Source organism: Rasamsonia emersonii, assembly GCF_000968595.1.
Source record: "Rasamsonia emersonii CBS 393.64 chromosome Unknown ctg1118621762340, whole genome shotgun sequence".
NCBI lineage: Eukaryota > Fungi > Ascomycota > Eurotiomycetes > Eurotiales > Trichocomaceae > Rasamsonia > Rasamsonia emersonii.
In genome coordinates, this window is record NW_013562577.1 from 1 (window position 1) to 22597 (window position 22597).

Below are 22597 nucleotides of genomic sequence, written 5' to 3' on the forward strand. Positions count from 1 at the left end.
GGGAGCCAGGGAGCCAGAACTGGCTCCCCTCTCCTCAAAAAAATGTGGTCATCGCTGGGGCAGCGCTGCGGCAGGCAATGGCAGGGTGAGTGTGAGGTGAGTAGATGAAATGGATGAACGGGTCCTGAGGAAGCAGCCGCGCGCGAGCAAGCGCGGGCTGGGCCAGGCACTAAGGGGCAGCCAATGGGTCACGTGATGGGGGGAGGGTGCGTGGCAGGAAGAGGGGATGGGCGTGGTGGGAACGGGCGGTTAGAGTGACGCGAAAAATGGCGTCGAATGTCGCCGTTTCCGGCAGCTGGCTAACCGTCTCATTGATTTATAGAGTAGTTTCTAGAAAAAATTTATAATTCTCTAGTCTAATTATGTTTACTTATTTTTTTTAGTGCTATTCTTCTTGACTATAGTATTCATATGTTAGTTATCTTTTCTTGTCTCATCTTACGCTACATCTGCTAGACATGCTGGCATATAGCATATATTTCTAAGTATGTCCTCTCTTCAATTGTTTGCCTTGTTTCCTTACCGTTTCTTTCCTTCTTTTAGCACCCAGATCCTCACAGTTGCCGCCGTTCGCTCCGTTGCTAAGCGGGATAGATCATTCTTTATGACGCTCGCATCAGGCTTGTGAAAACCCCGATTGCGAATACAACAGCCGCAGTTGATCGTACAATGCGAAGGAGTCTTCGCCTCCTTACGCTGCCATCCAGAAGAAGATGATGCCTGGCGTGGCTTACTACAGCATCCGCAATCCCGTTCACAGCAGCCGCCCCGTAATTTACACTCATAACGCAAGGCTTCGCCGAATGTTTTTCGCTTGCGCAGAGAATAGTACTCTCGAATCCAAGGTCCATCGGTCCGTAGAATATGGAGAGCGAAGAGCCGTTGCTTGGTGATCCACAACAACCGTTGACTGATCTGGCTGAGTTCTTTCTCCCAGGCCTGGAGTTGCTGCTGCTGCTGCGTCTCTTCTTTCGGAGTAAGATATGAGAAAGCCAATAATCTGTCCGCCTCTCTGCGTTTTCGTGCCGCCTCGACCTCTTCGAGAAGATAGATCTCCCGCTGTATGATTTCATTCGTGTCTGTCGTCTAGGGTTAAGAGCGATTTAGCGACCCACTCCCATTGCTTCCGCTTCTCGTTCGTCATCCGAGGTCCGTCTTTTGTCGAGGTTCCGGATTGCGTCCGAGAGGCGATACCACTTGCAAGCGTCGAAGCGCTTTTCAAGACTTCGAAGAATTCCCATTTGTGGGGCTGGATATCAAGACAACTTTCTCAGTTGACGTCTGGTTTTGGTCCCTTGATTCTGTTTTATATTGGTAAGACTTTGTATAATGGTGTTAGAGACCGCGGGTGAATAGAATCGCGACAGACACAGCACTACTAACACAAGTCACCAAATATTTCTATCAGAAAGCCTGACTAGGTACCCTCTGAAGGAAGCAGATAGTCTGGAAATCAGGTATTCAGGTGCGGAGTAGGAAAGACAAACCAAAAAGGGTTGCGTCAGAATTACAAGTATATGTACGGCGAAGGGCCATTTCTCATTAGAAGGGAAGGGACTCAGAAAGATAAGATATGATGATACTATCACCTGAACAAGGTACAGGCTACTTGCTGTCACCATGTTCAGTGGTCATAATTATTATAATTCAAGAAGCCTGTCCTATCCATCTAAAGGCATAAACGAAGAGAAAATTGAATCATCCTCCTCCTCCTCCTCCTTCTTCTTACTAAAAAAAAAGGAAAGAAAGAAAAGAAAAGAATTATCATATGATATTCGATTTTGCAACTTGTATAGTACTAATCTCTTTAACCATATTGCATCCATATTGCATTGGCTAGGCAAACGCACACTTAGAGGTATGCTCCTATCCCTATCCTTAGCTAAGACTATTACCCTAATCCTTGGCCAGTATGGACATCTTGTAGAAATAGCATATAAGAACTGAGGCTTTTCTAGAAAATTGGGCCTACATAGTGATCTTCTTTAGCAGCATGGAAAGATTGCTGTTCATAATTATTAGTGTTCCTAAATAATACTAATCATTAATAGCTCTTTTATAGGAATCAGTCAGTACGGTCTTGTTTATCGAAGATGGAAGATCCTGTCAAATGTCCAGAATAAATAAATCCCAACTGATTAGTACTAACTACCTATATAGCGGAGTCAGTGAGCCAGCTAGCTACTTGCAACAACCATATTGAATCCCCCTTAAATTACAGTACAAGGGAACTTACTATTTGGCTTGGGATTGTCTTTTATTATTTTTTAACAAGGGAGATATGGGGGCCTATTATAGGCTTTCCACCCAGAGTATACCAAATGAATACTCTCGCATTGCTGCTCCTCCTCCTTGTATTTCAGTTAAGGTATATAACCTCTGCATTGAGTCCGGCACAACTTTTTAAAAGGGATGAAAAGAGGGATACTGCTATTCCACATTATTTATTCCTCCGTCCCCTAACTATCCAATAAAACGGCATTATGGAAGCAATATCATAGTCAAATCAGAAGGGGGTTCAGCTTCACGACCGATAGTCGAGAGGAGGAGTCCAAATCGATTGTAAGAAGCTATTAATTTTTTTAACCCCTAGAGGTTGTAGGGGATAACCAACTACTACCTTTATTTTCCAATCTATCCTCTATCTAGTTTCTGGGTTTGATATCGCTAAATAGCTAGTGCAAGAATTAAGGGAGATAGGTGAGAACGGGGTAAATATAAATGAGTCTGTTGACCGAATGAGCTGCTCTCCTGACTCACCCTGCTCACACCTTTAAAGCGGCCGTGTCCAAGTCAGGCAAGAGAGAGCATCTCGCAGATTTTTATACGGTATTTTGACCTACCTAGGTAGACCTAGACCTAGACCTGGACCTGGACGTAGGATGGTATAAAAGTAAGTACCGTAAGTACAACCTTTGTTGGTATTTAATTACCTGAGGTGTCTATGTAGCTAGGTGTAAATAAAAAAAATAAAATAAAATCAACCTGAGATGAGGAGTTAATAATTTGGATATGCATAATCTTAGAGTGCAAAAGAAAAGAAAGCCGTCTACATAGGCGGATGTACTACTGTACGAGATATAGATATATAATCCTGTGTGTGACTAGCTAAGGGCGTGCAGCAATTGTACTACTATATGGCACACACAAGCAGTGCAAGGAGATATATAGATTGTTTTTGTATAGAAGTACATACTGTGCACCTTTCCAGAAATAAATAAATCTATATTCCATAAAGAGGCTCAGAGTTATATATAACACTTTCGAATCGTGCAAGCAGGTGTCGTTGCAAACAGCAAAACTTTATTTAAATATTTAAACGGCAAAGAAAATCCTTTTTATTGATGATAGATATAGATGTCAGTCGTAACTGCATATATATATGATACTGGATCAGGCGGTCAGCCTTTTTTTTTGTTTCCTTTGGACAGTCGTTATTTATATTTATTTTGTTGCGAGCTGACTGACTTCCAAAAGTTGCTACTGTAGCATGCGTAAATCTGTATTTATATTTCTATCTAGCCTAACAGATTCACATTAGTCAATGTGAACGATAAGATTCGAGTACTGACTTAGTTACTGAATCGTCGAGGTCAGGTCCATGGATATTCAGTCTAATTATGTTTGCTTGTTTCCCTTTCAGTACCATTCCTCTCGACTATAGCATTCATGCGTCAGTCATCTCGTCTCGTCTATCATCCATCGTCTGTCTCATGCCATGCCGGCATACAGCCTTAGATATAACACACTGCACCTGAAAATACATAACATTTTAATCACCAGAATAAATGCTATTAGCCAACAATCTCCTCCGTCTCCTCGATAATCTCCTCCACAATCTCCTCGACCACCGTGTCCGGCGCCTCCGCCTCCGCCTTCGGCGCCGTCTTGATCACGTCCACCGCCACGTCCTCCTCCGGCAGTCCCAGCGCCTTCTTCTCCTCCGCCAGCAGCTCCTTCTCCCGGCGGACCCAGGCCAGCCACTCGTTGAGCACCCGCTTGCGCTTCTCCACCACTGCCGTGTTGGCAATGTCCACCGCGTACTTGTCTTCCTCCTCGAACTCCTTCGAGTACTCGCGCAGGTTCTTGCGGATCTGCTTCTGCTCCTCCTTGCTCAACAGCGTCGGCGGCCGAGGGCGCCACAGGAACTGCTTGAACTTGTCCGTCGGGTGCTCTGCCAGAGTCTGGCCCGCGAACGTGTGGATATTCCAGCCGTTTTCCATCTGTAGACATTAATTCTCTGTAAATATAATGCATGCAGAACTTGGGTTCTTACCGAATGCGTCCACACACTCGCACTGCTGACCACATACCGACCCGTCGGATCCCACTCGACATCCGTCACGCCGTAGTGCTCAATCGACTTCATCAGCTGCAGGTTCGCCGCCAGCTCCTTCTCCGACTCCGGCTTCTCGCCCTCAAAGTCCAGGTCCCAGAAGTCCAGGTCAAAGTTCGACTGCGAGTGCACCGTGGCCACCACCACAAATCGCCCCTTGGGCGACCAGTAGATGGCGTTGCTGGTCTTCTTCTCAATCGTGCGCACCAGCCGGAAGTTGCCCACGCCTGAACCCTTCACCTTCTCCGGAGCGAAGAACGAGACGGCCGTCTTGGGTGGCCCTGCTGCCCCCGTGGGAGCGTCGCCCGTAGTGATGAGCACGAACCGGTCGCCGTTCGGCTCCCAGGCAAAGTTGATCACCGTGTCTTTCAAGCTGTCGACGACCTCAACGGGGACGCCCTTTTCCTTGACGCGGAAAATCTCCAGGTTCGTGGCCATCGACTTCTTCGACTTGGAGTGACGGTCCACCTTGACACAGACGTACGCCGCCTGCGACTGCCAGTGCAGCTTCACATCAGACACATTGAACAGATTCCGCGTCCGTACAATCTCCTTGGACGGTATGCTCATCAGCGCGACCTTGGCCGGGTTGTTGCCCATTTCGGGTGTCCAGAAGCACAGGAGCTGCTCGTAGTGCTTGACGCCTTCCCGGGAGGGAGTCGCCGGCGCCCACTCAAAGTCCATGACGCCCTCGATCTTGACCGACGTCTTGTCGAGCAGGTTCATCCGTGGCAGCTCGTAGATCGAAATCGACTGCTGCGGAAGCATCCGTGCCACGTACTTCTCGTCCGCAGACCACTTGAACGCCGGCCACTGCACCTTCTTCTTGTGGCCCGCATCGCCATCAGGACCGGAGAGCTCATGGGCCACGAAGGACCGCAGAGGCTTTCCTGATTCGATATCCCAGATGATGATGTTTTTGCCATCCTCTTCGTAGGTCAACGGGCCTTGTTGGCCTTCCTCCACCTGGATAGGGCGCGCGGACCAAGTCGTCAAATACTTCTCTCCGGGCGAGAACTCAATCAACTGCACAAACGGGTGCGGGAACTGCTTCTGTTTCGAAAAGGTCGGCCCACCCCAGAGTTGCACACCCTGCGGGTGAGTCGAAGCCAGGTACGTTCCCTGCGGCGACCACTGCACGAAAAGCTGGGTCCAGTGTGGCCGATCGACGATATTCTCGGGCGGGTCCTTCTTCATGTTCCAGAAAACACCCACCTTGTCGCCCCGGAAAATGACGAACTGGTCGCGCGCATTGGGGTCGCCCAGCCACCACCGCAGGTGCTCCTTCTCTTTGAACGGCTCGATGTGCGGGGGCTTGTACTCTTCATCGATGCGCCCTTCGCGGCCGTAGCGGTCGATATCTGTCAACTTGTTCACCAGCAGCGTGTGCTTCTTGTCCAGAGGGGTTCCATGGAGATGTTTGACGGCGGCCATGGCCTGTTCGGGAGTCTCGAACTCGACGAACGCAAATCTGGGGGGGGGGGAAATTCCATCGTCAGCTGCACAATCAGGCCCTCTGGCACATCTTCAAACACTTACCCCTCCGACATGCCCTTCTCGTTCATCGGCATGAAGAACGCATCTGCGCTCGTCCGTCCGACCGTGTTGAGTTTCTTGAGCACATATTTGATGAGCTTTTCCCTGCTCTCTTCAGGGACGATAGGCAGTCCATCGAGAACGACGAAAGTGTCCAGACCCTCCTCCAGTCGGACTTCATATTGTGCTTTCAGATCTGTTGCCCGGGGGTGATGGCGCGTCAGCGAGTGAGGGGTAAAAATTTACAAAATTTCGCCAGGAAAACAAACCTGAGAAATCAATCTCCTCCTCCTCCTCCAGTTCGTGGAGGTCCTGCTCGGAGAGATTGTCAAAGCTGGGCGCCATGGTGGGCAGACTGACCGGATGAGCGATGGACACTCTGGCCAAAGCAAGATCTGCGAACGATGCAGAGGGCCGGTCCTCGTCCCTGTCTCTTGACGCTTTGCTTAGGGCAAGATTAATCGCATCCCGTTTCTGTGTGTGATGCTTAGTCATGCACCCGAACCCGCGAGGCAAACAAGGCAAACACCGCCCCGACATGGAGTGCCACGTGACACGCCGCCTGGCGGATGCCTTTCCCGATCGGGACTGGCGCCCCTGACGGCTGGGGTCACGAGATGCGAGTGATGGCTGCTTACTCATCCATCTGTCACTTCTGAGAGCTCCCAATCCGCCGAAGCTCATTGTTCCCTATCTTGTGTTTTGAATGTCTTCACAGCCCTGCGCATGCTGCTGCTGGGCCGCCTGCTTAAGTATTGCTTGTGAGACCTTTCGGATTGCCTATATCTAGCTTCTGGTGCCGCACTCATCCCGTGTTTTGTTCTCTCCTCCCAACTCTGCGAGCTCCAGCTTCCATGCCCCACCGATCTTAAGCGCCGGCGGTACTCTCCATACCTTGCGACTCCAACACCGGGGTGGCCTCCCACACTCCTCAATACTCTGCTCTCCCGTGCTCTCAAGTGGCTATTTCAGAAGTGAGCATCTTCTCATAGTTGGGAGCAGTCGGCGTTTTCAATTCTTTTAGTGCAATCGCTGGCCAAGATGTCGCGTAAGTCCAGCCTGGTTACCCTTCACATGCGGGCAATGATAGTGACAGGTGTTGGCTCCGGTAGTATCCCCGGAGGTTCGCGAGTCCTATATCAAGAAAATTGATTTGATCCTCGCTGTCAGCGACCTGAATACTATCTCCGAAAAGCGCATTCGCAAAGGTATCCAGGAAACCGTGGACTATGATATCACTCCGCACAAGGTTGGCACTCCTTCCAACCTCGTTGTTTTGCGCCTCCCAGTTTCACTGACTGTCACAGGCTGCAATCAAAGAGCTCATCATGGAGCGCTTTGACCTCTTTGCCCAGAAGAAGGGTTTAGGATCAGCGCCGTCGGAGCAAGCAGCGCCATCTGCCAACGGCCAAGACGGAGCGGCAGACGGTCAAACCACAGATCCCTCTCCTCAACCGTCGTCTTCCCCGCAGAAGCGTCAGGCGGACAGTGACGAACCTGAAGAGAATGGGAGCAATACCCCTCCCTCAAAGAAAAGAAAGCCAGATCATGACATTGATGCGGATGCTCTTTTCGCCGCCAAGCTTCAAGCGGAAGAGAACAAGCGCGCGAGGCCGACCAGGAGCAGTACTATGAGAAAGACTGCGCCTGTGAGGAAGAAGGCGAAGCCTAAGACGTCAAAGAAAGTCGATGACTCCGATCTGGAGTCCGGCTCTGAGGCCGGTGCAAAGAAGGAAGTCAATCGCTCGGGTGGTTTCCATGTGAGTCTAAACGAGACTGTCCAGTATTATATTTTCTCAGTGCTGATTGCGATGCAGAAACCTCTGACTCTATCGCCGGCTCTCTCCAACCTTCTAGGCGGAGAAGTCTCGGTAAGCATACATGACCCTACGCTTGAGTGTTTGCTGCTAATGTGCAACAGCTCTCTCGTCCACAGACTGTCAAGCGGCTGTGGCAGTACATCCGGGAGAATGGGCTCCAGGACCCGACTGACCGCCGCCAGATTCGATGCGACGAACGAATGCGCGCGGTCTTCAAACAGGATCGTGTGCACATGTTCACCATGACAAAAATCCTCAACCAGAATCTCTATTCCCCCGATGAATAAATCCGAAGAGAAGTTACCCAGATTCACCGGCCAGAAGACTTTGAATGATGTGTACACATTTTCGTCGCTTTCCCAAAGATGAGCGACTACACTCTTCTAACCAATAGACCACCCGGTCGCATCTGCTGCATAGTGCACATGTTCTCGTTGCCATTACCGTCAGTTCTGCTCATTCCTTCCATCTATGCTCTCTATTTTACGAAGTTGCATCTTGTTCCTAGCGATCTCCCATATCTGTGCGTTTCTCTTTTTCAAGCGGGAGTTGGTGGCTTTTCACGGGCGCTTCTGAGGTTGTTCCCTAGCAAATGATAAGATCTCTTGTAGTTACATTTCAGGAGTACTTATTCCAGACGTTCTATTAATTCGAAGCATCTCAAAATGTATGTACGTCTGATTCCGGATCGGCAGAATAGATCATGTTAATAGCAGGAGCCCGCCCAGTGTGATTGGCTTGCTGCACCAATTCTAGAATCAACCGGCCAGCTGACCGACTGTTGTAGTCGTTGATGATTCTGACTCAATAAGGAGCAGTGGTAACATCCACAGGATAATGCATACTCTGTAGGCAGCGAGCGTCGTTGCAGCGAGCCGGTGCCGCAAGTTGGCCTCTCCGCCACGGCGGGCTCCCTAAACGGGTTGCGGGCGCCAGCTTTTCCACCACAAAAAATCCGCGAAGCCGCGGGTCCCTCCGCAGATCGCAACCGTCCGGCGCATAACGCTGTTTGGGGCAGTATTGGCGCAGGCTCCGTTTCTTGAGACCTTTTCTTCTCCCTAATCCTCAATCTGTCTATCCTACAGGACCCCAGGATCGCTTGCTTGGAGTACCTACAGCGATGAGTGAAGGTCAGGGCCCAGCAGCACCTCCGCCGGCGGGACCGCGAAATTCAAACTCCAGTGGCGGCAGGCGACGGGCAGGACGAGGCGCGTCTCATCATTCCGATCGCTCAGAGAATCGCAGAGAAGATGGCACCAGCGACAGCCAGCCTAGAGGCCCAAAAAGCCGGGGCGGAGGTGGCGGAGGTCGAGGGGGACGCGACAGACAACGGAATCGCAGCCAGAAGCCCAAAGCACAGGCTTCCAATGCCGCATCTGGGGGAGGCGGGCAGCCACCGGGCAGTGTCCCTGATGGGCCAGGCACCTCCGGTGATCGCTCGACCGGAGATGCCAGACGAACAGAGAGCGAGGGGAAGGGCAAGCAGCTGGTTGCGACAGCGACGGATGAGCCGGACGACGGAGAGATCTGCTTCATCTGCGCATCGAAAGTCGAGCATACGTCCGTCGCGCCTTGCAACCATCGAACTTGCCATATCTGCGCGCTGAGGTTGAGAGCGCTCTACAAGACGAAGGCGTGTGCGCACTGTCGGGTATGTCCAAGTTCAAACTCACCTGTTGCTGGACATTGGCTAACACGGTGTCACTTAAGACCGAGTCCAGTTTCGTAATATTCACCGACGACCCTGCAAAGCGGTACGAACAGTTCACAGAGGCGGAGATAGCCCGGACGGACGATAATCTGGGAATCAAGTACGAGCGGGAAGAGATCTTCGAAGACACCGTCATCCTGCTCCGATACAACTGTCCGGATCGGGACTGCGATGTGGCTTGTTTAGGGTGGCCAGATCTGCACCGGCATGTCAAGAGCAAACATGGGAAGGTTATGTGGTGAGTACAGTATCTGTCTCGATGGAAGTCTGTCTCAGGACGGCAATGATTGCTTACGTTGGAGAACAGCGATCTGTGTACTCGGCACAAGAAAGTCTTCACACACGAGCACGAGCTATTTACTACGTCCCAGCTGCGAAAACATGAGAAGTATGGGGACGACAATCCCGGTGCTGCTGACCAAAGCGGTTTCAGAGGCCATCCAGAGTGCGGGTTCTGTCGAATACGATTCTATGGAGATGATGAGCTCTATGCCCACTGCAGAGACAGGCATGAACGATGCCATATCTGCGACCGCCGGTCCGGCAATCGTCAGCAGCAGTACTTTATCGATTATGACGCCCTTGAAGATCACTTCCAGAGGGATCACTACTTGTGTCCAGACAAGGAATGTCTGGAGAAGAAATTCGTGGTGTTTGAGACCCAGATGGATCTCCAAGCGCATCAACTGGAGGTCCATCCTCATGGGCTCTCTAAAGATGCCAGGAGAGACGCTCGAACGGTGGATATGTCCACCTTTGATTACCGGACACCCTATCAGCCGCAGAGGCAGCGTCGCGGTGCAGGAAGAGGGCGAGATCCCAATGCAGAGCCACTTCCGATTTCTAGTGCCCAGCCCCTGAGACGGGACGAAATAGCGTATCAAAGGCAGATGGCTATCCAGAGCGCACAATCAGTCACCACGCGAACTTTCGGAGGCCAGCTAACTACTACTAGCACCACTCAAAGCGCCCGAAGCCCTCGCGCGGCTGATCCAACCCCGGCCCAGGCTGCTGCTGCTGCTGCTCGCAGTCCACCGGTCTCTGAGATGGAGAACCTCAACATCAGCACCTATTCAGGCCCTCTCACACCGCAGGAGCAAGCGCGCCGCCTTCGCCACGCTGCCGTCATAGAACGGGCGTCCAATCTCCTCAAAAACGATCAACTGAAACTCTCGGAATTTCGCACCAAGGTGTCGAACTACCGCACCTCCGCCATCTCTGCAACCGATCTCATTGACGCTTTCTTCTCATTGTTCGACGCGCCCAGCTCCGAGTTGGGAAAACTGATCAAGGAACTCGCCGAACTCTACGAGGACGAGTTTAAGAAGAACGGCCTCCTCAAAGCCTGGAATGACTGGCGGGCGATCAACGAAGATTACCCGGCTTTGCCAGGTCCCAGTGGCGTGCTTCCGGGGCTGTCGTCCAACACCGCGGGCGCAGGAGGGAACCGTGTTCTGCGGTTAAAGTCCTCGACCGCTCAATCGTCGCGGTCTGCCGTGGGCCGGAGCGGTGCTCTTCCTGGGAGCTTGTCGTCTGGGAACCCATTCCCGCCTCTATCCTCTGCTTCTTCTTCTTCCGCTTCCAGAACGACGACATCCGCACCTGTATGGGGCACTGGTACTCCTGCGTCTCGTCCCGGCGTGACATCCAGCACCTCTACTACTACATCTTCTCGCTCTGCTCCACGGACCAGCGCCCCGAGCGCAGATGATACGGAAGCCTTCCCTGCCCTCCCTGCGGCTCCCAAGCCCAACACGTTAATGGCCGGCGTGACTCGCGGCACCGTCCGCTGGAACGAGCATGCACCAACTACGAATGCCTGGGCAACCGGTACCGCCTCGTCATCCGCAGCAGCAGCGTCTGCCAGTGCAGCGAACGATGCAGAAACCGACGACCTGGGACCCGTGTCCACGACGGGGAAGAAAGGCAAGGGCAAGAAAGGGAAGCAAACCCTGTTCCACTTTGGATAATCAATCAATCAGGCTGTTGACCAAAATAAAACAAAGCGCGACGGTTGCTCGAATGAGCCTCTCTCTATTTTTTCTTCATGTCGATATTTTTAATACTTGTAGCTTCCCCTTTTTTTTTTGGTATTGTTTTGGTATTTCAGTATAGAGTCAGAACAACATAGCATAGCATAGCATAGGATAGGATAGCATAGCGTCGCATAGCCATAGCCATAACAATAGCCATAGTGTAACAATTGGATTGAGGAGAAAAGCGAGAAAAATAAAAAAGATAACCTAATTGTCCAATTCCCAATGGATATTCGAAGCAATATCTTATGTCCATCCAACAAGATTCATGCCATCTAGGTAGGACAAATAATAGTCATAAATATGGTACCAAATTATTCTCATTAATTCATTGGTTCACACACTCTACCTATGTATTCTATTTGTGCAGGTCTATTTGACGAATTCATCCTAGAGCTTGACCATATAAGTAAGTAACTACATGAACAATAATAACTAATACAGCTTTACTTCTCAGATGACCCTCCCCTTTTCAATCTTCCTTTCCTTTCTCGAATGCGAAGTTGTTAGTTGTTTCAGAATTACAGGTTGAGAGGTCGAAGACTTTGGTCATGGTGATCATCCAGTAGATGCGATCTCCTTGTTATCATACTCCAGATCCTCAACTGCCTGGAAGGAGTCTTGTCCATCGTCAGTCTTAACCGTCCCGTTGTCACAAGCATCGCCTGTGAATGCATCCGATTCGGCATCGATTGCGGCCATTTTCAATGCAAATTCCTCCTGCAGTCTCTCCAACCATCTTCGCAACGTCTCTCCCTCCATCGTCCCATTTACCGCTTGCAAAAGCCGCTCTCTCAGATGCAGGATCAGTCGCCGTCTTCTGGCAATCGATAGGGTTTTTGATCCGGCTGCGTGGCGTTCAGCAATCTCGTTAAGTCTTGTGGAGACCATCTGCGCGGTCTCCAAGACCTCTTGTGGAAATGAGAGCACCTTTGCCAGAGCAAGCCCGTAGAACTTCTCCTGCACATGACCCTCTTGAACTTTGTACAGCATGGTCATTTTATCCGCCTGGGGGGATAATTGCACCGCCAAATGAAGGTTGACGACTCCGCTACGCTCAGCCATAATGCGAGCGAGATCGCGAAAGTGGGTTGCAAACCATACGAGTGCGTGGCTATCGACAAAAGCTTCTGCAATAGCAATCGAAATTGCCAACCCATCTGTAGTACTCGTTCCACAGCATAGTTCGTCTACGACAACCATGCTTTGAGGGTCGATGTTGCGAAGGATGAATGACATTTCGCGCATTTCAGCTGCGAACGTCGACACGTTGGCGTGAATTTCATCCACAGCAGCTGCTCGAGCAAATAGTTGACGCACAATAGGAAACGACGCATAATCCGCCGGGACAAAGCATCCGATGTGTGCCATAATTGTCATGAGCGCGATGGAACGGATATACGTGGACTTTCCGCTCATATTGCACCCGGTGATGATCTGAAACCGCGACTGCTGTGCCGCATAGGTGTCGTTCGGTACAAACTTGCCTCGATGGATTTTCTCCTGAATCGGATGACGACCAGACTTGATGGCCAAGACATCGGTCAATTCTGGCCGAACATATTCCTGTGTCGTCACAAGCTGTGCAAAAGCCGCCAACATGTCTAAGGTGGCGATGGCTTCACTGATTCTGAAAAGCCCAGAGATATCCGCGCATATTTCGCTGATCAACTCCTGAATGCTCCGATCGCTCATATTAATCACTTCATTGTGGGCGTCAGTGATTCTCTGGTTCAGTTTGACGAGATCCAAAGTTTGGCACTCGATGCGGTCCCTCTTTCTATAGCAGTTAATGAAAATATCAGGGAGAGGCCCCTCATCCAACCCGAATACGGAGAGAGATATGTAGTATTGTCGCGCACTGTCGAACTTCAGATCCAGCGAGAGGTCATATACTTCTATACAGAGTCAGGAAAAACCTAGCCAGACAGACATGCGACCGACCTGCGAGTCTTGTGACCAGCTCTGTGGCATCCGCATTGGCCTCTTTATACGTCTGTCTCGCAACATCGAGAAGGCTGTTCACACCGGCCTACAGCAAGTCAGCTATTTTTAAAGGTAGTGAATCCAGTTGAAACATGCTTTAATGGCGTAGGTACGCTGATTTCTCAAGTCAAGTGGTTTGCTCTGATATGTTACGTCTTCATTCAGAGTGCCGTCAATCATGTCTCGAATCGACTGGTAACCAGCTGGTGCACACAGCTAGACAATTTAGAAATCTTCATCCTATTTACTTCTTCCGGAAGAACTAACATCTCTTATCTTCTTCAGGAGTGCACTCTGCGCTCCGGCCAGTGCTTCATAGACTGGGTTGATGGACATCACGTATGATTTGAGCATAATGACATGGTTGACCGACTGCTCCACATGGTGAAATGTGGATTTCACAGGGTTGAGGATAAGCTTTCTTGTCAGTACGGATGCAATGCACTTTGAGCTATGCAAGGCCACTGACAGAAGTAAGAACCTTGTCCGAATCGACAAACCCTTTGAGAGCTGACACAGACCAGACATTAGTCGCCACTGCAGAGTCGATTGCATATCTTACCTTGCCTGACAGAATAAAACATTTCTTCCTTGGAGCTCAACTCTTCAAGAGCATCGTATCGCGCTACAATCTTTTCCGGCTCTGTAGAGGGCTGAAGAATGTTACTCCGCAGCAATCTGGAACCCATTGGTGTGAGGGTCTCGTTGAGTAGTCCGAAGAGACAGTCCCGAGACTTGCTCTTTTGAAGATTCTGTATCAATTCTAAAGAAACGATAGTGGAGAGATCAATCATCATTGAACCTTGAGACGGTTCAAATTTGATACGAAGAGAATGGAAAGCAAATGACTTGCAGAGCTGGAGCTCTACGTATTTCAGGACCTTGCGGAAAATGAGTTCAGACATTAATAAACAGGCTTGAGTGGACTTACCGCAGCCAGACAGCATGCGGCAAAGTAGTGACCCTCCATGGAGACCCGGATGGACTCGATTTCTTCGGGGAAAGCAAGCATTTCCACATAATCATGGGCAGCTCTGTCAGACCAATACCTGCGATCAATGCAGGTGATTGTGAGTGCTGGAAAATTCTCTTGGACAATACAGTAAAGCTTTGACTGAGTGGCAGTATTCATGAAGATGAGCTCACTGGGTTCAAACACCCCGATCTTGTTGATGGTCTTCACATAAGATTGGCTGTCACAGATCTGACAGAGTACTGCTTCTGAAGTGGAAAGATTGACAAACGCAAGGCCCACTGTAGGTGATACACCTCTGGATTCACTGACGGCGCATATCACTTCCTGCGATGCAATGCTCGTGGCGGTTGTGGTTGGTCTTGCTGTCCATGGCCGTTCACTAGCATGGTCTGCAATGCGTACGGAGGTGGTTGTCTCGTCTTCCAATGGGTAGGACGTTCCTATTGTATAAGCTGAGGACATCTTGATTTCACACAGCGGTCTTATTATCAGATAATCGAATCAAATTCGGCATCATTCGGCGTAATTCATTGTCTTCAGCAAGACGCAAGACAACTGAAGTGGGAAGGCAGGTTATGGTTCTCGAAAAGGAAGGAGTCGCGCGGGCGATAAGATAAGATTTCCCGAAGCGGTTTAGGGCGGCGCTCCAAAATTTCTACAATCCGACATACAAAATCCCCAACGTCGAATTCCTTCGCTACGATTACTTCGTCTGCTCAACTCGCCTGAAAATGGCGACTCTCGTACCTCCTCCGAGCAAGCGCCAAAAGCGCGAAATTGCGGAGAAGGCACGACAGCAACAGGAAATCGAGACCATCCCCAGCGACCTGGGTAGCATCCGAGTCCAGTTTGTCGACCAGGCCACTGGCACGCCGACTGGGCCTGCAGTGTCTGTTCCTGTTGCTGATGCCAATGTTAAGAACCTTGAGACACTTCTGAATACACTCCAGGGTAATGTAGGTACGCATGTTTTGTTCCGGCAAGATTTCGTCAAATCTGCCCAGACCTGAGACTAATCCTCTGTGACACGGCAGGACGAACATGAGCGGGTGCCATATAGATTCACATATCAGTCAGAAGGCGAAGATGGGCAGGTTGTCGACATTTTGTCGGATTTATATCATTCGTTGTTGAAGCCGGGTATCAAAACCACCGAAGATACAGTCCACCTCCACTACACCCCGCAAGCAGTATTTCGAGTCAAGGCGGTATCACGATGTTCTGCCTCAATATCCGGCCATGGAGAAGCAATCCTTGCTGCCGCGTTCTCGCCCGTGTCCTCGGCTACAATGGTTACTGGAAGCGGTGACTCAACCGCTAGAATTTGGGATTGCGAAACTGGCACGCCTTTACATACACTAAAGGGTCATACGAACTGGGTCCTGGCGGTCAGTTATTCTCCCAATGGCGCCATAATTGCAACAGGGAGTATGGACAATACGGTGAGACTGTGGGATGCAAAGAAAGGCTCGCCTCTAGGAGGCCCACTCAAGGGCCATACTAAGTGGATCAACAGTCTGGCGTGGGAGCCTTATCACCTGCAAGAGTCTGGCAGGCCTCGTTTGGCCTCCGCGTCGAAGGACACGACGGTCCGCGTCTGGGATGTTGTCAACAAGAGGATTGATATTGTCCTCACGGGACACAAGGGTTCAGTGACCTGTGTTCGCTGGGGCGGGACAGGAAAGATATATACTTCCTCCCATGACAAGACGATCAAAGTGTGGAGTTCGAAAGATGGCAGTCTCATTCAGACGTTGGCTGCGCATGCCCACCGCGTAAACCACCTGGCTCTCTCCACTGACTTTGTCCTCCGTACTGCGTTCTACGACCACACGAAGAAAGTTCCAGAGACAGAGGCGGAAAGGGTCGAGAAGGCGAAGCAGCGATTCGAGAAAGCTGCCACAATCAATAACAGAATTACAGAGAAGCTTGTGTCGGCAAGTGACGATTATACCATGTATCTCTGGGATCCGGAGAGCTCGTCGAAGCCGATTGCTCGGTTACTGGGTCACCAGAAAGAAGTGAACCACGTCACGTTTTCTCCTGACATGGCGTACATTGCCTCTGCGGGGTTCGACACCCATGTCAAATTATGGAACGCCCGCGATGGGAAGTAAGTTCTGTTTTGCACCTGATACATGCCATCTTCAGATTACTGATGAGGAACAGGTTCATCACAACACTGCGGGGTCACGTCGGCGCCGTTTATCAGTGCTGCTTCTCGGCTGATTCTCGTCTTTTGGTCTCATCCTCCAAAGACACAACTCTTAAAGTCTGGGATGTCCGTACGGGGAAGCTGGCCATGGATCTTCCAGGGCACCAGGACGAAGTCTACGCCGTGGACTGGAGCCCAGACGGCGAAAGAGTCGGCAGTGGAGGCAGAGACAAAGCGGTGAAGATATGGCGGCATTGATCTCGCCAACAGGGTCGAGATATTGCGTATAGATTATGTCGATGATACCCTGAAAAAGCAGCCGACGATTTCTGATTATGTTTCTCTCATGAGACGTTTAAAAGTTAAAGATCTGTTATACACTGGAGTGGTCCTAGTAGATAGACTTGGGAATATACATGAGTTACACCGAGATTACACCCTAAACTGAATAGATGAGTGAAAACCGAGCAACGCAACGCAGTTATCTTGGCCTTTTTTTTTTAAAAAAAAAATCTTTCCCGGTCCTATGTCTAAAGTGAATCTTTGACGAGCGTTGAGAAGTCTAGTAGAGGTATACACATCAACCTTGTGTACATATACGGCTGAGATCATCCCATTCGCACTGAGACTGTTTATTTAGTATCTCTACCAGATACATATGGACATGTAGAGAATTCGAAGCACTGATACAATTCATCTTTCGCAGCAAGCACACTGATTAGGTAGTTTGTTCCAGACTATCTGGATTACCGCCTTGTTTCCTTTCCTGCTGGGAGAACGCCCGAAGCTAATAATAGGTGCTGCTGGATCAGTGTAATCCCGAATTCCGAGAGTCCTCATTCTGAACGTATGTATGAGAAACGTCTGGACCGAAATCGACGAAGACTAATAATGAGTTTCACGTACGAAACGTCATTCCTCCATAGATCGTCTGCTTGCCTTCCACATAGTTCGATTTTTCGAATTGTTGATGCCGAGACACTGTGCTAGACTGCACGATAGTCAGTCCTACTACCATCGTATACAGGGGCGAAGCTAGCCAGCCAGCCATCTCCTAGCTAGGAAGGCGAACAGGATTCTGTTTCAAAGGATCCCATGCGTCTTGCTCCTGCTGTGCCAGTGCCATATTAGCAGAAGACTGATATAAGGAGCCGATATGAGATAAAAATGGGGAGAATAAAAGAATATTCCTGCTCAGCATCCTTCTTGGCCCCGCTGATACTACCGTCTTTGACAGGTTTTCCCTTTGGGTCTGTGCTCGTGTGGGCTGCGGCGACTGTCGTGGTTGAAGTAGTTGACGGTTCGGGGGGAGATGTAGGGTTTGCATTCTTTGCAGCCCTCACTGGGAATTTCCGTGATGAATCAGATCATCATGATGCAGTTGGTCTGGAACGATTCAAAAGGTGCTGAAAGAGCCTGTGTCATTCGAAATGAAAGCCCATGTGGGGGATGCACAAGATGCAATCTTCTTGCCAGGCTGTTGTGATCACATGTTGCAAGAGCAGCCTTGTTCAGGCTAACTCTCCATAACCATCAGCCTCCCCCAGCCTTGCATTGTACCAACAAGGATATACCACGTAAGTCAGCACACCATTGCAGGGACTATTAGTGATATCGGCCCAGCTTGATCCGGATGAGGGGTGTCAACGTGGCAGTTCTAAAAAGGCCTGAAGACAGAACAATGCTGACCCTTAGGTTAGTTGCAAGATATTACCTCCCGGCTCCCTTTTTTCCATTTAGCATATGAGCGTGCTGTCTTATATAAGGAAATACAAAGATGTTACGACAGCTACTCCCGCGGAAAAGAAGGACAAACGGCAACGAAGGGGAGTTCCACGATCCAAGCCCTACTCGGCGCAATTCTTCTTACGGCCTCAAAAAACTCTACGAGCCCGACAATGCTGTTGTTGAGTAAGTCACTTCGTCAGATATTCACCAGTGTTGCATATTACTAATGCGAGGCTTGTGCCCAGCATTATCTTCATCCATGGTCTGACCGGTGATCGGATGAGGACCTGGACAGCGCGAAACGCCCTCACGCCATGGCCCCAGTCGCTTCTACCACAAAAGCTCCCTCAGGCTCGAATACTCACTTTTGGCTATGACGCCCGTATCGTCGACTGGAGGGCTTTGGTCTCGAAGAACAGGATTGGTGACCACTCTCGGAACTTGCTGGCTGCCATAGCGACGTGCCGAGAGGAGGATGACACCATAATGATCTCTCAATCTCAAGGCATAGCGAAAGAAAAGAACATTCCTGACCAGTCTGCAGAATGATCGCCCCATCATATTCGTCGCGCATAGTATGGGTGGCCTTGTGTGTGAGGATGTTCGCTCAGCAAATGAATCCTCCAACTTGCCGGGATATAATACCTGCTGACTCGCCCGGCGATAGGCTCTCTTGTCGTCGCGAGGAAGTCCTGAAAGACACCTTCAGCAGATCCTTCGCCGCACCCACGGTATCATCTTTCTCGGCACGCCGCATTCCGGTTCTGGCTTTGCACAGTGGGCCGAAGGTTTGGCCAAATTGATCGGGCTGATCAAACAGACCAATTCGCAGATTATCCAGGTGCTTCGGGCCGATTCTGAAGTGCTGGAACGGATCCAGATCGACTTCCATTCTATGCTGAGAGCACGGGTCAACGATGGAGCACATCCCATCGCCATTACCTGTTTTTACGAAGAGCTGCCTCTACCGGGCATGGACGAGGTGAAAGATAACAAGCATACCCTGTGTCCGCAACGCATGCTGACTGCTTATGCACTGTTCAGATTGTTCCGAAGCGCGCTGCCACTCTTCCCGGGTACACCTCCATTGGAATCCACAGTAACCATATGGATATGACTAGATTCGAGACCGAGGATGACCCGGGCTTTGTGAGCATCGTAGGCGAGCTTCGGAGATGGATTAAGGAGTTAGCTCCAGGACCCGTGGCTGCAGAACGCATCGTCATACGCGAGCAAGGAGTATCTCGGAATGGCGATGGTGAGAACAGAGACCTTGGTCGGTACACCAAGATTATACGGTCCAATCTGGTGTACGGAGGTAATCAAGTTGTCTATGGTGGTATGAGATTTGGTATGTTGAAATATGTGTATTTCTGTTCACGACAGTGCTGACTTGACCTAGGGTAAATGCAACTGCGATAATCGAGTAAGTGACGGACTAAATCGATAAACATCGCAAGGAGATATCTGGGATACTCAAGTGGCGATGTAATCTCCCTACTTGGGCTTTAGACTGACCCTGAAGACAACATCTATAATATCTTTCTGAGGCAAAATCCACAGTTTAGTAAAATAGACGATGTGTATTGTATTCTGGTCTCAGACTTTATGTCATGGAAGCAGAATAACTGCGACCCCAAAGCTCAGTCGCGGAAAATCGGCTCACTTGAATGACGAGAACGCGGTGTCAGCCTCAAACGTCGTTCTTGCAAAGAGAAATTCCCCCACCACAGCTCTCCACGAACTTTGACAGCTTCGTCTGATAATCCATCTTTCCAGACAGAGCTCTCTATCTGGCAGGCCACCTCTTCATCATCGATCCTATACTCTGTTGAGTCGGCGGGAGTCCATTTCGTGAACACTCTTCTTCCTCCTTCATTCTGTCGAAGAAGGAATAGTTCTCCACGTTTGTGCATGAATTGTCTACAAAGGGCCGGATGCTTGTAGGACACTATTTTTGACGCTCGATGTTTCCAAAAGATCCGCCCAAATATTGTACAGTGCCTGTCCCAGCCAGGAGGTAGTATATGCTCGATGTCTTTTTCTTTCTGGGGCGGTTTCCAGAAACACCGCTTCTCCTCCCCCGAGCGTACGTGTCCACGTAAAACAGTCGATTATTCTCGTCGATTCTCCAGTCCCAGCCTTCAGGCAGTTTTTGTTTTTCATTCAGTGGATGCAGTTCCGATTCAGGCAGCTTCTCCCAGGTGATGAGTCTGCGTTCCTTGCCGGACTTGTCACGCTGAGTGAATCCAGGCGACGGAGATGAACATGTTGAACACCCAGTCGAGTTTGTGTTTTCACGGTTGAATTCGGTATTGTCAGAAGGGCGAGTTCGCTCCCTGGTAGAGGCTTGTGGATGATCCGGATGAGAATACCTGGGTGAGGAGTTAGATGAGTCGAAGGGCTGATTCGTACGGTAACCCCGATATCGATTTGTATACTGAGATGAAGTGTATCCATAATCGAACGATTAGTGCCCGCTAGATGAGGAATTAAAATCCTGGTAATCTCGACTATTTTCTTGAAAATGTTAGGCAGGGTTTCGTGCTCCACACGCCCTTGGGAATTTATCCCGAGCAACACAAGCTGGTCCTTCAACTCCGACCTCTTCCTCTTCAGGATCTGGAGAAGGTCGGACACATTCTCTTCTTTCCGTTGTATCCGCTCCCAGTTCCGTTTAGGATTCCTGCCCAGGTCCTTGTGCTTCTCTAGAACCTTTTCCAAATTCGCAATCGTATCGTGACACTCTTTCGAAAAGTTATTCCACCACTCAAGATGTTTTGGGTTGCGCGCAAAAAGTGATTGCGGCGACCTCGCCTCCGCTTCAACCCGGGAAAGGAGCGTTTTCAGCGCAGCCAGCTGCTTGGTAACCTGGGTGCCACCGCAAGCCTTTTTCCAACGATAGTGAACGTTGCTAACTAGGTTAAAGAAATTGGTGACATTGTTGGCAAAGTCGGGAATGTCCGCGTCTATTGACAGGCTATCTTCGACACCTGTGCAACGATCAGTGACTTCTCCAAACAACTGTCATACTTCCAGCGTTTCTTCTGTGGACAACGAACTCTGTTGAACTATATCACCGTATTAGAAGCGTCAATAGGGTCGTATACGACTGTGACACAATGTAGCCAGTGGACCTGATGCCACTTACTGTAGATGTTATGCTCTGTGCAGTAGTTGTCAATAAGATAGAGATGACCATCGATGGCAGCAAGCAGGAAGGAGCTAAGGAAAGATTCCCACCTACCAAATCTCTGACCACCATACACGATTTGCCCGCCCCGAACCATGTTCGACTTTTCAAAATGCTGAAAAGACGAGTCCAAAGGCTGTTATCATGATCAGTGGATTCCAAACAGATGCGCTTGGATCAAACACTGGGTACTATTCATCACTACCTCTCGCCTATCTTCATCGTCCGGGTCATTGCCGTCTTTTCGTTTCAGGTTAGGGACAGCGGACACGTCTTTGTCCGATGACTTGGAGGCAGTCTTTGCCAGCGGTTCAGACATGATAATGACAAGAGCAATAAACGATCCAAGTTCCAAAGATAACACAATTGATGTGTGCAAGAGGGTGTTGCGCTAAAACTCCACTGACCAGTTTGGCCACAGCCAGATGAGGGGTATACAACAGGCATTTTGTTGGTTCCTTGCGCCCCGGTTATATATACTGGACAGGTTTGTTGCAATGGGTTGTTGAAATGACTGTATAAGGCTGAGGCTTTGCTGAAAGGATTCATCTCACTCAGCCCCCCTCTCTCCCTCTTCCCCCCTGGTCCCCCCTCACCAAACTATGGGTTCCACGGGCCAATCCAAATAAATTCTCTTCCCCTTTCAATATATCTGCATGCGCTGAACAAGGCTGCTAAGCCGTAAGCTCCGGGCTAATTCGTCTACAGTGCACCGGTTTGCATGACAAGAACAAATCTGGGTGGCACAGGCATGCTAGGACCGGCTGAGTTGTATTATAATTCGTCAGGACGATTCGAAAATAAGCTTTGGGTGTGGCAGTTAAGACATCTACCTAAGTAGTAATACCGAAACTGAAGAGGAGATGATGTCTTAATAAAATACCTGTTAGGTCGAACGAGGCTAGGTCGGAGCCTCATTCTGCAAGTCGGAACCCTGTAAGATGGATTATTAAAGAAAGTATGTTTTTTTCAGTATTTCTTTGGCCAAAATTCTTACAATGAGATAATAAGCTGGGTAACTTTTCATTTCACTTTAAAAAAAAAGTACTAGACTTATTCCCCAACCCAAGACGTTGGCCAATATTTCCCCGAAGTGCTTGACGAAGTACAGACACTTCCA

General features: G+C 49.8%; 7 protein-coding genes across 7 annotated transcripts; 4 read left to right on the forward strand and 3 right to left on the reverse strand.

The window, feature by feature from the left end:
• Positions 1–3794: 3794 nt before the first annotated feature.
• Positions 3795–6556, reverse strand: T310_10023 (Eukaryotic translation initiation factor 3 subunit B; the record flags this gene model as incomplete). Its single annotated transcript, XM_013467533.1, has 4 exons — positions 3795–4223; positions 4277–5807; positions 5876–6068; positions 6142–6556. 4 exons carry the CDS (start codon positions 6554–6556, stop codon positions 3795–3797), a joined length of 2568 nt encoding a protein of 855 aa, XP_013322987.1.
• A 357-nt stretch (positions 6557–6913) lies between these two features.
• T310_10024 (DNA topoisomerase) lies at positions 6914–7979 on the forward strand (the record flags this gene model as incomplete). The annotated part of the gene is made up of 5 exons (XM_013467534.1): positions 6914–6920; positions 6985–7121; positions 7180–7632; positions 7690–7743; positions 7794–7979. The coding sequence occupies 5 exons, from the start codon at positions 6914–6916 to the stop codon at positions 7977–7979; spliced, it is 837 nt and encodes a 278-aa protein (XP_013322988.1).
• A 378-nt stretch (positions 7980–8357) lies between these two features.
• T310_10025 (C2H2 finger domain protein) lies at positions 8358–11373 on the forward strand (the record flags this gene model as incomplete). Its single annotated transcript, XM_013467535.1, has 5 exons — positions 8358–8363; positions 8526–8709; positions 8778–9343; positions 9403–9641; positions 9711–11373. 5 exons carry the CDS (start codon positions 8358–8360, stop codon positions 11371–11373), a joined length of 2658 nt encoding a protein of 885 aa, XP_013322989.1.
• A 624-nt stretch (positions 11374–11997) lies between these two features.
• Positions 11998–14863, reverse strand: T310_10026 (DNA mismatch repair protein; the record flags this gene model as incomplete). Its single annotated transcript, XM_013467536.1, has 5 exons — positions 11998–13337; positions 13384–13471; positions 13693–13962; positions 13998–14306; positions 14357–14863. The coding sequence occupies 5 exons, from the start codon at positions 14861–14863 to the stop codon at positions 11998–12000; spliced, it is 2514 nt and encodes an 837-aa protein (XP_013322990.1).
• A 269-nt stretch (positions 14864–15132) lies between these two features.
• T310_10027 (Notchless-like WD40 repeat-containing protein) lies at positions 15133–16814 on the forward strand (the record flags this gene model as incomplete). Its single annotated transcript, XM_013467537.1, has 3 exons — positions 15133–15357; positions 15436–16514; positions 16571–16814. The coding sequence occupies 3 exons, from the start codon at positions 15133–15135 to the stop codon at positions 16812–16814; spliced, it is 1548 nt and encodes a 515-aa protein (XP_013322991.1).
• A 1640-nt stretch (positions 16815–18454) lies between these two features.
• T310_10028 (SesB-related regulatory protein) lies at positions 18455–19691 on the forward strand (the record flags this gene model as incomplete). Its single annotated transcript, XM_013467538.1, has 5 exons — positions 18455–18467; positions 18822–18859; positions 18997–19266; positions 19329–19635; positions 19687–19691. The coding sequence occupies 5 exons, from the start codon at positions 18455–18457 to the stop codon at positions 19689–19691; spliced, it is 633 nt and encodes a 210-aa protein (XP_013322992.1).
• Positions 19692–19927: 236 nt separating this feature from the next.
• On the reverse strand, positions 19928–21796 carry T310_10029 (uncharacterized protein; the record flags this gene model as incomplete). Its single annotated transcript, XM_013467539.1, has 5 exons — positions 19928–20288; positions 20378–20659; positions 20890–21308; positions 21436–21450; positions 21683–21796. 5 exons carry the CDS (start codon positions 21794–21796, stop codon positions 19928–19930), a joined length of 1191 nt encoding a protein of 396 aa, XP_013322993.1.
• Positions 21797–22597: the final 801 nt, after the last annotated feature.